Source organism: Oryctolagus cuniculus, chromosome 7 (assembly GCF_051225735.1).
Source record: "Oryctolagus cuniculus isolate XC-2025 breed Fujian yellow rabbit chromosome 7, ASM5122573v1, whole genome shotgun sequence".
Lineage (NCBI taxonomy): Eukaryota > Metazoa > Chordata > Mammalia > Lagomorpha > Leporidae > Oryctolagus > Oryctolagus cuniculus.
Window position 1 is genome coordinate 154,760,033 of NC_142873.1, and position 21,203 is coordinate 154,781,235.

General features: G+C 46.5%; 1 protein-coding gene across 2 annotated transcripts in view; it reads right to left on the reverse strand.

The window, feature by feature from the left end:
* Window positions 1–21,203, reverse strand: part of DDI2 (DDI proteasomal shuttling factor 2) — a 49,538-nt gene that overhangs the window by 13,619 nt on the left and 14,716 nt on the right. For both annotated transcript variants that reach the window (XM_070079255.2, XM_089301472.1), the window contains exons 2-7: window positions 19,385–19,514; window positions 13,327–13,560; window positions 10,749–10,875; window positions 8,121–8,248; window positions 3,687–3,815; window positions 864–967 (exon numbers count right to left, since the gene is read on the reverse strand). In XM_070079255.2, the coding sequence (XP_069935356.1) occupies window positions 864–967; window positions 3,687–3,815; window positions 8,121–8,248; window positions 10,749–10,875; window positions 13,327–13,560; window positions 19,385–19,514 (852 nt within the window). The remainder of the gene's footprint in view (window positions 1–863; window positions 968–3,686; window positions 3,816–8,120; window positions 8,249–10,748; window positions 10,876–13,326; window positions 13,561–19,384; window positions 19,515–21,203) is intronic.

Here is a 21,203-nt window from a genome sequence, read left to right on the forward strand (position 1 = left end):
GGGTGGGGAAACTGTTTCTGCTGCTTGGATTTTTATAACATTTGCAGGCCATAAAAATTATCAACATAAAACTGGTCTGCTACAGATTAACTGAATTTGGAGGCCATCCTGCAGCTGCCGTGGCAGGGCCAGATCAAATGATTCTGTGGGCCTTATATGGCCTGCAGGCCAGACATTCCCCTCCCCCCCCCATACAATGATTAAATATAAGAAAATAGCTTCTACTTACAGATACATCTACTCATCCCCTCTATTTAGAATGCAATCTTAGGAAAACAATGTAATTATTTTATAGAATGCATTATTTTAAGAGCTTTATAATAGTGAAAAAAATATTAACTGGATATAAAACTCTGCTGTGAGAAATCTTTAGTACCCAGAGAACACTATATCTTAAATTATTAGGATTCAGAGTAGTTTTATAAATATTACCACAAATTAATATACTTGTAAATTTTCCTCCCTGTACTAAATAAACATTTTCATTCTCAACGCTGTATGTACACTTGCCTTAACTTTGGGGTCCTTCCCAAGTACTATCTGATTAGCATCCAAAATTAGTGAAGCTTCACAAAACTTGCACTTGCAGTGAAACATCAAAACACTAGAATCTTAAAATTTACACAAGGGGTCAAACTGTCCACTGCAATCTTAAAACAAACAGTAGAATTTTAACAGATTCACAGAGAGATTTGACAAAGACAGATTCTATTTTTTTTGGCTATGCCACGTCAACCTTTATATGACTTCCAATTTTGAGAACTCATGCTCCTTGGTTTTCCTGTACTTGGGACCAACAGATACCAGATAATCACACAACATACAAAAAGCTGATGCAAAACTAGCGTGAAGCTGCTGACTACCTGGTGCCGTTTCAGCATGTCCAGTCCCAGAAGCATGTCCATGGGCTGCTCCTCAAGGATGGAGAAGGAACACGCCAGGAAATCTCCTTCAATCTGAACCTGAGCTGAAGCACAGAGAGGGAAGAGGTTATTCACCCTTGCTTCACAGCCTCAGGCACGCTCTGGAATGAACCTGTCACTCTGGGCCGCGGCTTCCTCCAGTCGAAGCCAAGGCAAATAAGGCAGACAGGTAAGACAAGTACGAAAATCTGGTAAAACCAACGAGCAGTTTAAGAACCAATGATGGTGCTGACTCATAAAGGGGATCCAGTAGAACCACGGGTTTGACAGGTGATGCCATTAGGACTCAAGCTCAGGTGGAGAGGAAGACGAGCATTAAAGATTAAAAAATAATGGGGCGGGTGTTATGGTGTAGCAGGTGAAGCCCCTACCCGCAGCGCCAGCGTCCATATGGACCCTGGTTCAAGTCCCAGCATCTCCACTTCTGACCTAGCTCTCTGCTACGGCTTGGGAAAGCAGCAGAGAATTGCTCAAGTGCTTGGGCCCCTGCACCCACGTGGGAGACCAGGAAGAAGCTCCTGGCTATGGCCTGAACCAGCTTCAGCCATTGTGGCCATTTGGGAAATGATCCTGTAGATGGAAGATTTGTGTCTGTCTCTTTCTCTCTGTAACTCTGCCTTTCAAAGAAATAAAATACCTCAGTTCGATGTATCCTTTTTTTTTTTTTTTTTTTTTTTTAAAGATCTACTTATTTGTAAGGCACAGAGACAGAGAGAGTGAGACAGAGATCTTCCATGCTCTGGTCACTCCCCAAAAGGCCCCAAGTGTCCAGGGCTGGGCCAGGCTGAAGCCTGGAGCCTGGAACTCCATCCAGGTCTCCCACCTGGGTGGCAGGGCCCAAGCACTTCAGCCATCTTCTGCTGCCTACCTAAGCACACTAGTAGGGAGCTAGATGGGAAGCAGTCTATCCCAATGTACCACAATGCCTGCCCTGTATCCAGCTTTTTCCTGTTTTTTGTTTGTTTGTTTGTTTAAGATTTATTTTACTTATTTGAAAGGCAGAGTTAGAGAGAGGGAGAGAGATCTTCCACCCGCTGGATCACTTCCCAAATGGCCACAATGGCCAGAGTTGGACCAGACTGAAGCCAAGAGTCAGGAGCTTCTTCTGGGTCTCCCATGTGGGTACAGGGGCATAAGTACTTGGGCCATCTTCTACTGCTTTCCCAGACACATTAGCATGGAGCTGGATCAGAAGTGGAACAACAGGACTCGAATTGGTACCCACATGGATACTGGTATCGTAGGCAGCGGCTTTACCCCTAATACCACGCCAGTGCCTGTACCCAGCTCGTGACGCGAGCTTCTTACTGATTCATATTCTGGTAGGCAGAGGTGATAGCGCGAGTGGTGGGGTCCCTGCCCCACATGGGAGACCTGGATTGAGTTCCCGACTTCTGGCTCAGCCCCCAAATTGGGGATGCTGTGGACATACAGAGAATGAACCAGTAGATGGTACCTCTCTCTCTCAAATTTTTAAAAAGACGAGAAGCAGATGTCTGATGCGGTGATTAAGAGGCTTCCTGGAACACCTCCTGTCCTGGACTGCCTGAGTACCAGCCCCAGCTCTTCTCCCAATTGCTGCTACTTGCTAACGTACACCCTGGTGGGCAACAGGGGACAGCTCAGAGGCTGGGTCCTCTGCTACCTACGTGGGAGACCCAGATGGAATCCTTGGCCACTGCCTTCAGCTTGGCCCAGGCCAAGTATTGTGGGCATTTGGGGAGTGAGCCAGCAGATGGGATCTCTATGTTTCTACTTTTCAAATAAAATAAATAACTATATCTTTAAAGAGATCAATTTGCTTGATATTAACATCTCCTTCCTATACACGTCTAAAGGTTTTCTAAAAGGGAACTAAAATTTGTACACTTTGAATCTTTTAAATTAACTTCCAGGGGCCCGCACTGTGGCGCAGAGGGTTAACGCCCTGGCCTGAAGCGCTGGCATCCCATATGGGTGCTGGTTTGAGACCCGGTTGCTCCACTTCTGATCCAGCTCCCTGCTGATGGCCTGGGAAAGCGGTGGAAGATGGCTCAAGTCCTTGGGCCCTTACACCCACATGGGAGACCCAGAAGAAGCTCCTGGCTCCTGGCTTCAGATCAGTGCAGCTATGGCCATTGTGGCCAATTGGGGAGTGAACCAGCAGACGAAAGATCTCTCTCTCTGTAACTCTTTCAAATAAATAAATAAATCTTAAAAAAAAAAAAAAAAAAAAAAAAAAGGAGACTCCAAAACAACGAAGTAGCAGGTTTGGAACCAGCACCAGTCCAGGCTTGGAAGATGTGTCCTGACAGCATGACATGTATATGATACCCACTGTATTAGAATCTATTTAAAGGAAATTTATGTAGCCAGAAGGAAGTGTTTGACTAGCACATAACAAACCAAGTGATATTGCAAAAAGGAAGACAGTTATTAATTCTAACAAAAAAATACTAGACAGAAAAGCAATTGTGTTCAAGTAGATGACTCAGCACTCAAAGGTATTCACATAGCTCCACCAGCTGTACAATCTTTCCATTTCGAGTGGAGGTAAGTACCAAAATAAATCAGCTAAAATAACTGCAAGGGATTATGTCTGAGGAGCTGGAACTGGGAAGTCTGTCGAAAACTAGTTACTTTGCAACCAGCAGAAACATGTAAATCCTATGTTGACAGAATGTGGGATTTAAAGTTTCTAGGAGTTAGGTTTACTGGGATTAGATGAATCCATATAGAGGTAAAAAAAAAAAAAAACACTTAAAAATCCACTACCCTACTCACCCAGATGTACCCTTCCAATAATCTTCTGGGTGCCCACTCCTTTGGCAATCCCAGCCCACCGACGGTCCACCAATCTCATTATGTTACACCTTTCTGCACAAGCTTGGCTCATAATAGTCATCTGGGCACCTGGAGAGGGACAGAAACATCAGATAATTTAAAGAATCCACATTTGTGGCAAGATTCAAAGTACAGCATAAACTAAGGGGGCATCTGGCACTGCACCGCAGATCCAGCTCCCTGCTAACACACCCCCTGGGAGGCAGCAGATAATGGCGCTGGTACTTGGGTCCCTGCCACAACCACATGCAAGACCTGCATGGAGTTCCAGACCCCTGGCTTTGGCCTGACCCAGCCCCAGGTGTTGTAGGCAATTGGGGAGTGAGCTAGTGGATGGAAGATCTCTCTGCCTTCCAAATAAACAAAAAATAAATTAATTTTTAAGAAATACAACATAAAGAACAAGGCAGAAAGCAAGCACACCTTAAGGTTTTTCTCTGTGACATCATTCCTATCTAATAGATGTCCTGCCCACCTTATTTGAACTTTCACTTCAACACATTAGCATCTGAAACACAGTTCCCATGCTGTGAGGGAAAGAATATTACTTTGCAATGTAATAATTAAAGGATATTTTAAAACTATCAAGAGAAAGAAAACTGGAAAAGGACCTCCTGAAAGTTCAGATGACGACCACTGTGTCTGCACGTGGCAACATAAAGTTAGACAGTACTTAACACTCTATGCAACTTTCACTGATCTAAGCACCTTACCAAGTGATTTTTATTTCAAACTTCGGGACATTACAGCTTACCAGTTAAAAATATATATCCTGTAGTCACCCAAAAAATTAGAAGTGAACTCCCCATACTCCTCCCCAGTTAGACCCTCTTTTGAAGTATTTTCTCTGCCTGTCACATGAACTCAGCTGAAGTCGGCTGGTGCAGGAGGCAGGCCAGGCTCTAGTCTTCATCTGTAGTCCTAACTCGGCTTCTACATTCCTGTGTGCTGCGCTGTGTATCTCAAAGCCAACAGGCACAAGACTCTCCCCCAAATAACTCTCACTTTGGATTTCTGTAGCTTTGCTAACATTTTCTACTAGTCTTTATAAAACTGAGGCACAGTTCACTTTTAACTCCTTTACTCCTAGCCTCTGTCTGCTAACTCTGTCCCAAATCTGTAAATAAGTTTTACGTAATTTCGGCTACCTCTGACCTTTCTCCTCTGACCTTTGCAATCAGCCTAGCTCACTCAAGTGGACAACTTGTCTGGCTTTCAAACCACTTCACTTAAAGCAAGGAAACAGTTTTAACTCTTCAGTATACAGAATTTTCCTGATCTGCCCCTGCTGTTTTCCTAAAATATCAGCTTCTTCAAATCACTTACTTGATGTGTTCAAAAGATCTTAATGGCTTTCACTGCTTCTTTTTTACAGTATCTATATTTTAGTCACTTTTATTTTAGAAACTATGCTTTTGGTTGTTATTTGAGATGCAAAGAGAGAGGAAGAGAGGAAGGGAAGAGGCTGGAGGGAGGCAGCAAGAGCACACTCAGATCTGTTGGTCCACTCCCCAGATGCTCCAAACGGCTCCTAGCTGGGGTCAAAGCTGGAGTCAGACATTCAATCGAGGTAACCCATAATGGTGGCAGGGCCCCAACCACTTGAGCTATCACCGCTGCCTCTAGGGGTCAGCATGAGCAGGAAGCGGAAGTCAGGAGCCAGATGCTGGTAGGGAGCCAGGGCATGCCAGTGGGATCTGGGCTTCCCAGCACCTGTGCCAAATGCCCTTTCCTTTCAAGGCTCATCGCCACGTCAGACCTGCCTCCCCTGGTCTAACTGGTTCCTTCCAGCCTTACAGTCCAACTACTTGAACAGTACTTTGTCCCTCCTGTAAAGAGCTCTCGCCCCTGCTTTCACTTTCTCGGAATTCTACCTGCACTTTACAGCCCGGCTCAAGACCCACTTCCTGCCCAACCACACTTCTTCCTGTTCACACCACTCATGAGGCACCTACACTTTATAAACTGAAAGTGCTGGCTTGGCATTTGAGGAAGGACAGGCCCATGGAGGCCCAGAAATAAGGAAGCAAAAGGGAAACTGGGAAGGCTGTTTTCTCCTTGCCTTCTCTCTCTCCACCTTCCTCCAAAAGGCTGACTAGGGTTGTCACCAGGTCAGAGCCAGGCCAGAGAGGATTTCCACTGCACCCCTGCTTCTTCTCAGCCATAGTGCAAAGTCTCACATCCTCAGCCCACGAGCAGCTCGGCTCACAGGCCCTCTCTTCTGGGGAGACATTCCTGGTCTCTTCTGGGAAGCGTCAAAAGTGGCCTTTCTGTCCACCTAACCTCATCTGACTTTTGCAGAGTGGTTAAGAGTAGATCTGGGAGCTGGCGCCGCGGCTCACTAGGCTAATCCTCCGCCTTGCGGCGCCAGCACACCGGGTTCTAGTCCCGGTCGGGGCGCCGGATTCTGTCCCAGTTGCCCCTCTTCCAGGCCAGCTCTCTACTGTGGCCAGGGAGTGCAGTGGAGGGTGGCCCAAGTCCTTGGGCCCTGCACCCCATGGGAGACCAGGATAAGTACCTGGCTCCTGCCATCGGATCAGCGCGGTGCGCCGGCGGCCATTGGAGGGTGAACCAACGGCAAAGGAAGACCTTTCTCTCTGTCTCTCACTGTCCACTCTGCCTGTCCAAAAAAAAAAAAAAAGAGTAGATCTGGGACAAATCCAAAATCCAGAACACACGAACTTCGTATACCTGGAACGGTAGCTGCACCTCTCTACTTACTTATCTCCTTATCTGTAAAACAGGACTAGAAGAAAACAGCTCATAGATATATTCTAAGGATAAAATAAAATCAACTATATTTAAAGCACCTAGGATGGGGCTTATTGGCAGTGTTGAGTGGTAGACGGAGGTCTAGTATATATTTGTCTTTTTCACTCACACAGGAACCCTATGAAAATCCAGTTAGTCTTACACCCAAGCACTTAACACCAGTGCTTGCACAAAATAGTCAGCAGATGACTTTTAAACTGAATAATCAGGGGCCAGGTGCTTGGACAAGCACTTAGATGCCCACTTTTCCATACTGGAGTGTGTAGTTCTGTATCTAACTCTGGCTCCTGACTCCAGCTTCCTGCTAATGTAGACTATGGCAGGCAACAGAGATGGCTCAAGTAACTTGTGTCACCCATGCAGGGAATCTGGATTGAGTTCCTGGCTCCTGGCTTCAGCCCTAGCACAGCCCTAGTTGTTACAGGTATTTGGGGAGTTAACCAGTAGACGGGAGCCCTCTCTCAAATAAATAAATTGAAAATAAACAAATTGAACCAAAGATTTACTTTTTCCAGGAAAGTCTACATCTCAACATAAGTGATTCAAGACAGCTGAAATCTGGAATGTGCTCAAGTATTTGTTGATCAACAAATGAAGGGAAGTGTTATTGGAGCAGGGGCTTCTCTCACTCCAGGTATTCAACCTCCCTCACAGCCTTTTGTGAGACACTAAGAATTAAGATGCTAAGACCACCCAGTCGCACACTCATGCTATATTGCCTGGTGTGGTCTAATGGGTGCCAGTTAGCACACAGATTACCTGAACTCTCAAATGGGAAACTCCTGTCTCTTTACCCAGCTGTTAAGTTCTTTAAGAACTGTGCCTTACATTGCTCTTAATTCCTAGCAAAGTGTTGGCGCATAACCCAGGCTAAAGCATGGTTTGTTTGTTTGTTTTTAAGATTTATTTATTTATTTGAAAGGCACAGTTACAGAGAACGGGAAGGAGACACACACACACACAGGGGGAGGGAGGGAGGGAGGGAGGGAGGGAGAGGGAGAGGGAGAGAGAGAGAGAGAGAGAGAGAGAGAGAGAGAAATCACCCATTCACTGGTTCACTCCCAAATGGCTGCAATGACTAGGCTGGGCCAGGAGCTTCTTCTGGGTCTCCCATGTGGGTGCAGGGGCACAAGCACTTGGGCCATCCTCTGTTGCGTTCCCAGGTGTGTTAGCAGGGAGCTGGTTAGGGAGTGGAGCAGCCAGGACTCAAGTAAGTGCCTATACAGGATGCTGGAGCTACAGGGCACTGCTTTAACTCACTGCAGCACAGCACCAGCCCCACAGCTCATTCTTACAGCTCCTTATTCTCAACTTTTTCAATCCCAGTTCTTTTGTAGAAGTAATCAAGAAATTCAGGATACCAAATAAGGGAAATAGGAAGCCAAAAGGAAGCACCACAAAATACGAAACTTGTTAAGAAATGATTACAGAAATAAACCTATTGCCATCAAGAAGATTAGCAAGTGAAACACTAACTTCGAGGCTTGTCAGTTAGCAGTCCAAAGGACCACACCCATTGTAAAGCATACAAAAGTGCCTCCCCCTCCCATGTCACAGCAAGATGTTGGCGAGGAAGACCGAGACACAAAACACAGCGGTCACCTGAGTCAACGAAGGCTTTAACAGGATGTCCATTCACTTTGCAGTTAATATAAAGCATCACTACTTGGCCAAAACTTTCCGGGGCCTCTTCCATCGCTATCGTCATGTTTTCCTCGATGTTCTGTTGCCTGTAACAAACCAAAACCGCGTACACTAACAGCGTTATTTCCGTGAAGAGAAACCCATTTCAAAGTCATAATATTAAAAACAGATTTGTAATATCTTTTGTCCCAAATACAGCAGCCAAGTCATGGAAACCGAAACTGCTGCCCTCTCTAGCGAAGAGTGATCCAGCAGCAGGTAGTGAGATACACGGCGGCAGGGGCTCTAAAGGCATGAAACCCACCCTCATGTAAGACAAGTATGGTCCCTACAAGCTCAGAAAGAGGGAAATAAACTGCAGAGCAAGGTTACGACGCTTTCACCCTGTAGAACGTGAGGATTTCATGAATGCCCTTGTTTTAACTGAGGATTTACTGGGAACCCGAGTTCCCTTCCCACGTCCAATCTGCCAGCAGAACACAGACGCAAGTCTTTCAGCTGCCTGTGCTGTACCTGACGCTTCACCTCTGGGACAGGGTTTGACCTCCCATCACGGCAGTGCTAAGAGGCATGAGACACCTCAAACATGCTGCTGATACAAGAGCAAATGCTAGAACAGCCATCTACCAATTAAAACTGAACACACATATATCATAGCTCACTTGGCTCATCAAATCATTTCTAAAAAATTCATATATGAGAAAAGCATATGAAAAGGAGTTCAAGCTTACTCTAATATCTCATGTCTTCAGTCCCAATCTTTTTTTTAAACATCACCAAGAATTACCGAAATTAATGGAAACTAGGTCAGTGTCTGGGCCACTTACCTGAAGGCTGAGACAATAAGAGACTGGGGTCAAGAGTTGGGGTAAACCACATTGTAAACCAGGGGCTATCCAACTGCAGCCCACCATCTGTCTGTGCAAACAGGTTTCTACAGCGACATCACACCCTGGCACGTCCCATGTCTGCAGCTGGTTTTATGTGGTGGCATCAGAGCTGCATGTGAGCCAAAGAGATCATATGGCCTGCAAGGCCTAAAATATTCACTACCTGATCCTTCACGGAGCAAGTCTGCTGCCCTGCTCCAAGCTGCAGTGCCCATCCTTTTTCCTAACATTACTCTGGGCTCAACTGAAGCGACGGCTGTGTCAGATGCTTTGTAATAAAACACTGAAGCTCTAAGAAGGTCAAAGGCACCCTTGTTTAGTTAGGCAGACACGCTGGCTAATGCACCTCAGTGTACATATGACCAGTGCATTCACTGGTGTGCCAGACCAAATACAACTTAACAGGCACTTGATGCAACCACATAGCTTTTATCAGACTGCCCATTACTAAACTTAGAAGAACCCCAAGGTTAACTGTGCACCCCGATCCAGCAGTCGTCTCCCACCCAGGTTAAGTCTCAGCAAACACCTCAGAGAGAACACTAGCTACTCTGGCTCTCCTGGGCTGTGTGCGTGGAGAAGCTTTTCAGCGGCACAAGGTTTTCTCCTTTACAAGAATGGACGCGTCGCCCTGCTTCCTTCCCTGGGGAGACACAGGAGCCGCACGGCCTGCTCCATTTCACTGCACTATGGTTTGCGAGGAGGCCTTCCCACCCCTCCTGCCTCCTGGGTCGCAGGAAACCACTCCTGCAACTTCTAGCTGCAATATGATCTAGTTTAGAGAACACAAGTATCTTCCTGCTTTTCTCAATAGATTTAACAAGTGAGGAGTTTTTAAAAGACATTTTACCAACATCTGATACAACATGTGTTAATGGCTTGGTGTTGTCACACAATTCAAAAATTTAGAATACACTTCTGATTTCAAGATCAGAGAAATTAAGAAAATTTTAAAAGGCATTATTTGACTTCCCAATTGACAATGTAATATACCGACAGAGTTAGGTTTCATTTGGGTAACCAGGAATCATGGCACAGCCGCTAAAAGGCTACTCAGCCTAACAGGATCACACTCTTCTTAGTTACACTAAGATCTTCATGATTCCCAACACAAACTGACTGGGGATGGTGGGGGTGGCACTATCCTCCTACTAAAAGGCACAGGAGAACAATGTCTTGCTTGTGACTAGGACGGATCAGCGTTAAGGTACTTCCTTAGGCTCCATGCCTGAAGATTCTGATTAATCAGAACTGGGAAAAGAGCCCAAGCAACCACAGTTGTAAAAGCTTCTCGTGTGAGTTTAAAGCAGCCTCGAGTGAGAACCACTGCATTACAGAAACAGGAGCTGAAACGTGTCTAGCAAACCAGCTTATCCAGAGGCTGGTGTGAGAACTGCAGAAGGAAAACACACTTAGGACCAGCAGGCTCATTTGCACAGACATGTCCCTCTCTCATCCAGTCGTGTCCAGTCCCTGGATTTGGTCAGCACACACACAGCATGTCCTCCCAGCTAGGCTATGGGGCCAGTGTGGTGGCCTCACTGGACGGGGCTTCTGCTCTGTCCTGGGAGCGTCCACCTGGAGCTGCTTTAGTGAGGGAGTTCAGGAGAACAGAACGGATCAAGTTGGGCATCTGTGACTTTTGCAGTACTGAGTCAGACTGTGAGGACAGAATAACCCGAGACACTGAGGTTACCTTATGTCTTCTTCTATCTTTGCCTGAGCTTCAAGATCAAAGGGGTCAGCAGAAAAGAGACGGATCCTCTCTTGCTCTCTCCGGGCCCGGTCCTGCTGCTGCTCTACCAGGACCCTGGAAAATCTCTCTACGACAATAAGGAAAAAGTCTTAAGTACCACTATACTTTCATTTGCCAACAGACTTCCCACACCAAACAATTTCTCAAAACACAACTGTAAAACATGTAGAGGGGATGACTAAAAATTACCTGAAATGAGCAATTATATTTACTTCCTCTTCTTGGAGGTAAGACTGTTTTGTTAAAATCAGTGTAAACAAATAAAGTATTTGTAATAATCTATCACTCATGTAAAAAATTACCCATTATATCATTTTTATTCAGATAATGACTTTCCACTTTATTTAAATATTTATTTGAAAGGCAGAGGGACAGAGAAAGAGGGAGAGATAGAGTTACTTCATTCTCTGGTTCACTCTCCAAATGGCTAAAATAGCCCAGTCTGGGCCAGGCCAGAGCCAGGAGCCAGGAGCTCCTTCTGGGTCTCCCATGTGGGTGGTAGAGGTCCAAGTACTTGGGCCATCCTCCATTGCTTTTCCAGACAAATTATTAGGGAGCCTGATCAGAAGCGAAGCACCTGGGACTTGAACCAGTATGCCAACATGGGAAGATGGAGTCACAGGCAGCAGATTAACCTGCTATGCTACATGCCAGCCCCAATTTTCCATTTTAAATCAATGGAAAATGACTGAGTGGTGAATAAATGTGTCTTCTTACCTCCTCCACATTGCCTTCATTATCCTATTACCTAGAAACAGGACAGAGTACCATACTATCTCCTTTTTCCTCTTCTAGTTTCCTTTCCTTTCTAACACTATCTGCCTTAAACCAGATAAAGTAAGTCCAAACTACTGTTAGTCTACTGATAGTTTGTGTGTCCTGATGGATAAGGAGGGAACTTAGCAAAGAGAAAACACTGCTTGCTACAAAATGTAGTTAACAAAGACTATCCTTTCATGGATCATTTCTACAGTTTGCTACAAGATGTATGTAACAAGATGAATTCAGTATGCTGTTTCTTATATTGTGGTCTATTTAAATGTGTAAACATGGGGCCAGCGCTGTGGCATGGCAGGTGAAGCCCCGCCTGTGAAGCTGGCATCCCTTATGGGCACCAGTTTGGCTCCTGGCTGCTCCATTTCCAATCCAGCTCCCTGCTGGTGCACCTGGAAGGGCAGCAGAGGATGGCTCAGGTGCTTGGGACCCTGCACTCACACAGGAGACCCAGAGGAAGCTCCTGGCTTTGGATCGGCCCATCTCAGCCATCTGGAGAGTGAATCTGTGGATGGAGGATCTCGCTCTGTCTCTCTCTCTTTCTCTCTCTGCAACTCTGCCTTTAAATAAATGAATCTTTAAAAAAAAAAAGTGTAAACTTAAATATGCCATCATTGTGGTGTTTAGCAATTAGAGATGCTAACATAAGAAATTAGAGAAATCAAGATAATGGTCATATGAACTACTGAAGAGGATGGACCTAAAATTCATTAAGGTGAGTGAAAAAGGCCCAACACAACTGAACAGATCTTCTATGAGTCTATACATGAAGTTCAAAAGCAGCCAAACTGCTGGCCCACTAGTTGATACACCTGTGTCCCACATCCAAGTACTGAGATGTGACTCCAGCTCCAGCTGATTCCAGCTTCCTGCTAACATATACTGGGTCAAGTAATCGGGTTTCAGCCACTACCCGGGACACCTGGTTGAGTTACCTGCTCCTAGGCTTGGCCCCCACCAGCTGAAGGCAGGAGTGAACAAGCAGATGGCTTTCTGGCCCTCAAAGTTCTTTAAAAAAAAAAAAACAAAAACAAAAAACCAGAAAACAAATCTATAATAACTGTTAGAACAGTATTAGCCTATGAGAGGAGGAAGCTGAATAAAGGAAACAAACCAGACTTTCTGGAGTGGGAGAGATGTTCTGCATCTTGATGGGGTTACCTGGGCTTACACTTAAATCCATTAACTTCTCTAGGTAAATATTACCTCAGTGTTAAACATGGTCAGTTGAGGAATGAGTTACAGGTGTCTGCTACATTTTAATCAGTGCAGCTCCATAAACCCAAGAGTGAAATGGGAGACATTTACAGAAGCTTTACAATTAAAGATGACTAAAAGTAAATGTTCTTTTTAATTAAAAAATGGCCCCAGTACAGTTCCAAATAACAACCCTGCTCCGAAATTTAGGGTGCACAAGGATGAGGGAGGGGTTCTGTTTCGCTACATGGGCTTGTTGGCACTCTTCTACAGCAGAGCTCATCAGCACCTGGGTTATATGCTGCTAGAAAAACGAGAAGTGAAAACCAAGGGGGCTGGTCTAGATGGATTTCAGTTCCAAAATTCTACCACTCAGCTCTTGTCATAGGGCTGATTTGTCTCTCACACACAACTCACTGGTGTGTTCCACCAATCATGTGGCACAGTGGGCTGGTGGCATGCACCAGTTGTCTGAGTCTCTCCTCGCCTGCTGCGACACGACCACTTGAGCCAGGTCAGCCTGGGTCTTCCAGGTGAATGAGCTTACCAAGATCTCCACTGAGCAGAGCTTCGGCCAGGGGTGGGTTGCGCTCCTTCAGCAGGGACAGCTCGTGCGGGTTGGCCAGCAACATGTCTCGGAGCAAGGCTGGATTGTCCAAGCCCTGAGGAGATGCAGCCATTTCTCCAGACGAGTGGGACGGCTTCACTGCGGCCGGCGGACGCTGCCGGGGACTGGATGTGCCAGGCACAGCGATGCTGCTGAAGTCTATCCGGGGTAAGCCTGTTGGGAAAATCAACTCAAAGCTTACTCAAGTAACTACACAACAAACAAGTGTTGGAAGGAAACAGCAAACTCACTGCAGTGTAACAGCAGCAATGGTGACCCTAGGCTTACTGCTTTTTCCCTTGCTCTTTCCCACAGATTTTAACATGAAGACTGCAGTCTCAGAGTGAAACAATAAACAAAGGGGGGCAAGCAACAGTAGAAACCCCAAATTTTTGGCTGATAAAGTATCCCAGAATAGGTATCAAGGTTTATTTTTTTTTTAAGAACTAAAACCAGACTCAGTAAATTTAACTCTAGATGTGATTCCTTTCTAATTTAGAGGTTTTATTTATTTGAAAGGCAGACTTGGGGAGGGAAGAGATTCTCCATTTGCTGGTTCACTTACAATGGCCAGGAGTGGGTCAGGCCAAAGCCAAGAGCCTGAAACTCCGTCCAGGTCTCCCATATGGGTGGCAAAGGTCCAAGTACCTGGGACCTTTCATGGCTTTCCCAGGTGCATTAGCAGGAAGCCAGATCAGAAGTGGAGCAGCTAGGACTCAAGCCAGCATTCATGTGGGATGACAGCATCACAGGCAGCAGCTTAACCTGCTGCACCACAAGGCCAGCCCCCGGACGCAGTCTTGAGAAAAGCCCTAGTCTGCCCTGAGATCTTCAACGTGAGCAAACACTACCGTCCTCACCAAGCGGACAGCTTGTTGTTAAATTCTGCAAGTGTGTGCTCAACACAATGGCTCAGAAGGGTTTTTCTTTTCTTTTCTTTTCTTTTTTTTTTTTTTTTTTTGAGATTTATTTATTTCTTATTCTGAAAGAATTACAAGAGAAGGAGAGGAAGAGACATAGAGACAGAGATCTTACAACTACTGGTTCACTTCCCAAATGGCAGCAAGGGCTGGACCTGGGCCAGACCGAAGCCAGGAGCCAGGAAGCTTCTTACAGGCTCCCACATGGGTGTAGGGGCCCAAGGACTTGGGCCATCCTCCACTGCTTTCCCAGGTGCCTTAGCAGGGAGCTGGATCATAAGTGGAGCAGCTGGGACTCAAACCACACCTATATGGGATGCCAGCACCACAAGCAGCGGCTTTACCCACTACGCCACAGTGCTGCTCCATCACGAGGTTCCTAACTGTTCTTTGAACTGTACTTCCATCTGCCTGTCACTGCCCACTCCTCTGATGCCCTGGGCAGTTTTCAGGCATAATTTTTTTTTTAAAGATGTATTTACTTATTTAAAGGCAGAGAGAGAGAGAGAGAGAGAGAGAGAGAGAGAGGTCTTCCATCCACTGGTTCACTCCCCAAATGGCTGCAATGGCTGGAGCTGGGCCAATCTGAAGCCAGGAGCCTGGAGCTTCTTCCAGGTCTCTCATGCAGCTGCAGGGGTTCAAACACTTGGGCCATTTTCAACTTCTTTCCCAGGCCACGGAAGAGAGCTAGATTGGAAATGGAACAGCTGGGACTCAAACCGGCGCCCATATAGGATGCCAGCACTGCAGGCGGTGGCTTTACCTGCTATGCCACAGTGCCTGCGGGGCTGTAAAACATAATTGTTTTACAGGAGAAAAAAAGAGCAGAGATTGGCACAGATTCTCAGTGTTAAGGACACCAAAATCTATCAGATTTAAAAGTTACAACAGGGGCAGGTTCAACTCTTGGCTGCTCTGCTTCTGATCCAGATCCCTGTTGATGTGCCTGGAGAAGAGCAGAGGATGGCTCAGGTACCTGGGCCCCTGCACCCACGTCGGAGACCTGGATGAAGCTCCTGGCCCTGGCTTCAGCCTGGCCCGGCCCCAGCCATTGCAGCCATTCAGGGAGTGAACCAGTAGATAGAATCAATCAATCAATCAATCTCTCACTCTGCCTTTCAAATAAATAAATCTTTTTAAAAAGCAGCAGCAGCTACACACCCAAGTTCTACACTCTGGTCTAAGCTGACTATACTGAAATGAAAGTAAGGGAGCTGTAATCCTTACACAGATGACCCCTTTATTACATGACTCCATTTATATGAAACACCCACAAGAGCTAAAAAGTGACAAAGTACATCAGCGCATGCATAGGGCTACCAAGAAATTGGAAATGACTGTTAACAGATACAGGGTTTCTTTTTAAGGAAATGTGCTACACTTAACTGTGGTTATGGTTGTGCAACTCTGTGACATACTAAACGACACTGACTTGTATCCTTTAAATGGATCAGTTGTATGATATGTGAATTAGATCTCAATAAAGCTTTTTTTTTTTTTTTAATTTATTTGAAAGAGTGAGACAGAGAGAGGAGAGGCAGAGAGAGAGGTCTTCCAACCGATAGTTCACTTCCCAGATGGCCGCAACAGCTGGAGCTGTGCCTATCCGAAGTCAGGAGCCAGGAGCTTCTTCCAGGTCTCCCACATGGGTGGAGGGGCCCAAGGACTTAGGCCATCTTCTACTGCTTTCCCAGGCCATAGCAGAGAGCTGAACAGGAAGTGGAGCAACTGGGTCTTGAACCAGCGCCCATATGGGATGCTGGTGCTTCAGGCCAGGGTGTTAACCCATTGTGCCACAGCGCCAGCCCCTCAATAAAGCTTTTATTAAAAAAAGAAAGAAAGAAGGGGCCGGTGTTGTGGCATACTGGGCAAAACTGTTGCCTACAATGCCGGCACCCCATGTGAACACTGGTTTGTGTCCCGGCAGCTCTACTTCTGATCCACCTCCCAGCTAATGGCCTGGGAAAAGCAGTAGAAGATGCCCAAGTGCTTGGGCCCCTGCCACCCATGTGGGAGACCTGGATGCAGCTCCTGACTTCAGCTTGGCTCAGCCCTGGCAGTTGTGGCCATCTGAAGGGTGAACAAGCAATCAAAGATTTCTTTTTTCCTTTCTCTTTCTCTCCCTCTCCCTCTGTAACTTACAAATGCAAATAAATAAATCTTTAAAAAATTTAGAAACAGAAAAAGGAGAGAGAAGTAAAAAAAAGCAGAGCAAGAATGAGGGTCCAGACCCGAATTAATCCCTGATTCTTCAACCCCACAAATACATTTCATGCTCAAAGCTGACCAGTCTGGGACCATGCTGAAGGCTTTGGGACCTCAAATAGAAAAGGTAATGATTTATCTCAGGTAGTTTCTGCCTCTCAGCAGGAGTTCAACTAAGGATTTTCTTCAAAGAGACTATGCTGGGTGGGCGTGGGTGTGGGTGCTCCCAACCAACGGAAAAGTGGGATGGCTTGGTCTCCGTGAGGCTGTTAAGCTGTACCAACCAGCAAAACATACATGGGCAGGCCTTCTTTGCACGTTGAAGAATTTTATCTCCACCAGTGTTCCATCTTATCTAGGGAGGCCACTCACTTTAGAGTAATTTTTACTTATTTGAGAGACAGACAGCATTCTCTTCCCTGGTTCACTCCCCAACACGGCCACACTGGCTACGGCTGGGCCAGACTGAAGCTAGGAGCTGGGAGCTCCATCCAGATCACGCGGGTGGCAGGGACCACCACCTCAGTCATCACAGCTGCCGCCGGGTACACACTAGCAGGAATCCGGAACTGAGAACGAATTTGAGACTCAAACCCAGGCGCTTCGACCCAGGCTGTAGGAACCCGACGTGGTGCCCTAACCACTAAGCCACGTGTCCACCCCCAGAATGATTTTTAAAAACTTGTTTACTGGCTGGCGCCGCGGCTCACTAGGCTAATCCTCCGCCTTGCGGTGCCGGCACACCGGGTTCTAGTCCTGGCCGGGGCGTCGGATTCTGTCCCGGTTGCCCCTCTTCCAGGCCAGCTCTCTGCTGTGGCCCGGGAGTGCAGTGGAGGATGGCCCAAGTGCTTGGGCCCTGCAACCCATGGGAGACCAGGAGAAGCACCTGGCTCCTGGCTTCAGATCAGCGCGGTGCACCGGCCGAGGCAGCCATTGGAGGGTGAACCAACGGCAAAGGAAGACCTTTCTCTCTCTCTCTCTCTCTCACTGTCCAATCTGCCTGTCCAAAAAAAAAAACAAAAAACAAAAAACAAAAAACTTGTTTACTTTTTACTCTTCCCTTTACCAACTATTAGCTCTCTCAAGCTTAATAGCACACAGAAGAAAAAAAAATGTGTCTCAAGAACAATGTCATCAGGGGCCGGCGCCGCGGCTCACTAGGCTAATCCTCCGCCTTGCGGCGCTGGCACACCGGGTTCTAGTCCCAGTCGGGGTGCCGGATTCTGTCCTGGTTGCCCCTCTTCCAGGCCAGCTCTCTGCTGTGGCCCGGGAGTGCAGTGGAGGATGGCCCAAGTCCTTGGGCCCTGCACCCCATGGGAGACCAGGAGAAGCATCTGGCTCTTGCCTTTGGATCAGCGCGGTGCGCCGGCGGCCATTGGAGGGTGAACCAACAGCAAAAGGAAGACCTTTCTCTGTCTCTCTCTCTCACTGTCCACTCTGCCTGTCAAAAAAAAAAAAAAAAACACCACAATGTCATCAAACTAACCAAAGGAAGATGTGGGTTTTATTAACCGGCATATCTTAACTACCAATCTTTCCAAAAACTTCAGCAGTGACCCCAAGGGGCTAATGTTACTGAGACCCACTGGAGCCAGTGCTAACAGTCTCACAGCTCCAGTTTCAGGCTGAATGAAAGCATTGTGCCCTAAGCTGGAGTCTGTCACCACTCAGACACCGCCCTACCCTCTGTCACCACAGCCTTCAAAACAGGTGACCTAGCACTCAACCCGAATATGGCAGGGACTGGAAAACACACACCAAAAGCCCCTCTGAGCAGCTGAAACAAGCAGTGGCCCTGTCTCATCAAGTACGCACACACGCCCACATCTAAACAGTTCTGCTTACCATTTCAGGACGGAGAACCTCCCTAAACCCCCAAGCACAGTGTGCGGATGTAAACACCTATTCTGGATGAAGCACCTACGATATGTGAGCTTTTCACATGATTAACACAGCCGACAGGGAAACTGTGGTACAGCTGTGTATTTTATCAAGTTCAGTCTAATGCAAAAGCATCAATTTTAATTCCTGTACAATTTACGTCTTAGCTGTGTCCCTTTGATGATATTATTTTAATATCTGAGCTTCTTCTGTTAATGAAAAATAATTATGAAGAGAACTCTTTTCCCCTACAGCCAAGTTATAAACCAGGGGCAAGGTGGGTACAAGTGCCTGCTGGGGTAAGTGGGTTAAGCTGAAGCTGTGACGTTGGTTTAAATCCCAGCTACTTCGATTCTGGTGCAGCTTCCTGATACTACACCTGGGAAGGCAGCAGATGATGGCCCAAGAACCTGAACCTCTGACATCCACATGGGGCACTCGTATGGAGTTCCTGGCTTCAATCTGGCCCAGACTGGGCTGTTGTGGCCATTTGGGAAGTGAACCAGCACATGGAAGATCTGACACTCTGTCACTCTGCCTTTCAAATAAATAAAACAAACTTAAAAAAAAAAAAAAACCACAAAATTACAAAATAACAAACTCCACAAAGGCTACTGAAGGCCAGACACAAAGTAGCAAAAGTCAATCAGGAATCACCAGCTCACATCATCTCTCAAGTCCTCTCCAAGGATAAAGATCACCATAAAATAACCAATTACCAACAGCAGCTAACATTTATTGAAAGCTTGCTATGTGCTGAAGGTTCTCCAGGCATTATTCTCACACCAACTCTAGGAGTTGGGGTTAATTATGGGACACCTTACAGAAGAAACTGATTCACAGAAGTTAAATAATTTGTCCGAGGTCATACGGCATGCAGGAGGCAGAGTCAGGTAGTTTGAATCTAAAGCTAACTGAAAACTCTGAACCACTAGGGTCTGCCAGCTCCTGAGGCCGGAGCGGGGGGTGCTGAGCCGCTGGGCGATGCTTACTTGGGAACTGCACTGGAGGTCGAGGGTCTGCATTCTCCTTCTGTCGTAAAATCACAACGTCCCCATCTTTTAAGCCGTAAGAAGCCAGGGATCTGTGGTTGTCTGTGAGTGGTCTTTCAGCATAGACGATCTACAACGAGACAAGATTCCCAATGTAAAGCACTGAGCAGTAACTGAGAACAAAGCAAAGACCAGAGTTTTCCTCCCAGTCAGAGTCATCCCTTGTTCAAAACCCAGAATTTAGCCCTTGGCCCCCCCTCCGACCCCACTCCACACCACAGGGATCAACCTTCCCCTCGGGGCAGTTTCGCTGGTTTTTCTCTTTACCTGAGGAATGTCCTTTCTCCAGTCAGGTTTTATTTAGGTCTCTGTAGAAACATTACCTCTTCAGAGCCCTTCCTCATTAACCTACTTAAAATGTACCCTAACACAGTATTTATTTGCTTAGGGTCTTTCTACCAGCCACCCACGTGATTTACTGGAGAACTTCATTTCCCTGTCACAAGTAACTAGAGAAGGGCCCATCTTAAAACCGATGCTCTCAGGACTGGCTTTCAGAGCAGTGGTAAAACTGCCACTTGGGATGCCCACATCCCACAGTGAGTCCCAACTCTGCTTCCAATCCAGCCTACAGCTAACGTGCACCATGGGCGGCAGCAGATGATGGCCCAAACCTTTAGGCTCTGCCACCCATGTGGAGCCCCAGATGGAGTTCCTGCTCCTGGCTTCAGCCTGGCCCAGCCTCAGCTGCTGTAGGCATTTTGGGCGTGAACCTGCAGATGGAAGATCTGATCTGGCTCCCTGCTAGAGTACACACTGGGAGGCAGCAGATGATGGTTCAAATACTTGGGTCCCTGCCACCCATGTGGCGGACCCAGATAGAGTTCAAAGATCTTGGCTTTAGCCTGGTTCAGCCCCAGCTGTTTAGAGAATATGGGGAATAAACCAGCAGATAGATGGAAGATCTATCACTGCCTTCCACATAAATAACTACAAACATTAAAAACTAAAAAGAAACAACGTAATTTTACATTTAATTTTGAGTGGGGAGGGAAATGGGAATGATTTATTCTGGCTCACACACTTGTGAACATGCACCTTGCTCCTCAGCACACCCCCTGCATCCGTCTCTTCCACCATCTCTAAGGCTTTATCACTCCTATGTTTATGACTAAAAACAAAGTGAAAGATATTCAGAAAAGGCTCAGGGATATACAACTAAGAAAAGTGTTTTTATGATGTATACTTAAGCACTGAAGAAAGCCTGAGCACACAGACATCAAGGAAACAATGTACTGTGGAAGGGGAAGAGTGGAACACACAGACGTTTACTGTGATTTCACCATAAAAGGGCGTAAGAACTGCTCTGCATTACCATATACTCCAGAGGAGCAGTCAGCATCAAGTCAGGCTGTGAGAAGTTTTCTCCCTGACCGTGTGCTTCTCACCAGCCACGTGCACACTGAAGAACTGAAGTGCTGGCTCTGCTACCCAGCTGGTCCGGGACCCACATTTCCTGTTTGTCAAGCAAGCAATCATTACAGCTGTCCCTTGCAGGTCTTTCTGCTACACTACCATTCTACAGTATTTTCAAAGCTCTCCTTGGAAGGTTACCTGGCAGAGAAACTGAAAATACAGTATTTAAACTGGGGGGAAAAACATGATTCTGTCCTAACTATTCTCAAAATGTGTGCTGATATATGGAACAGAACAAGGAACTGAATTTAGTTCCTTCCAAAACTGAATCCTTTGGGGGATGAGGGAAAAAAATGGTTTGTAGAACTAACAGGTCCAATTACACTTTACAAGTTTTACGCAT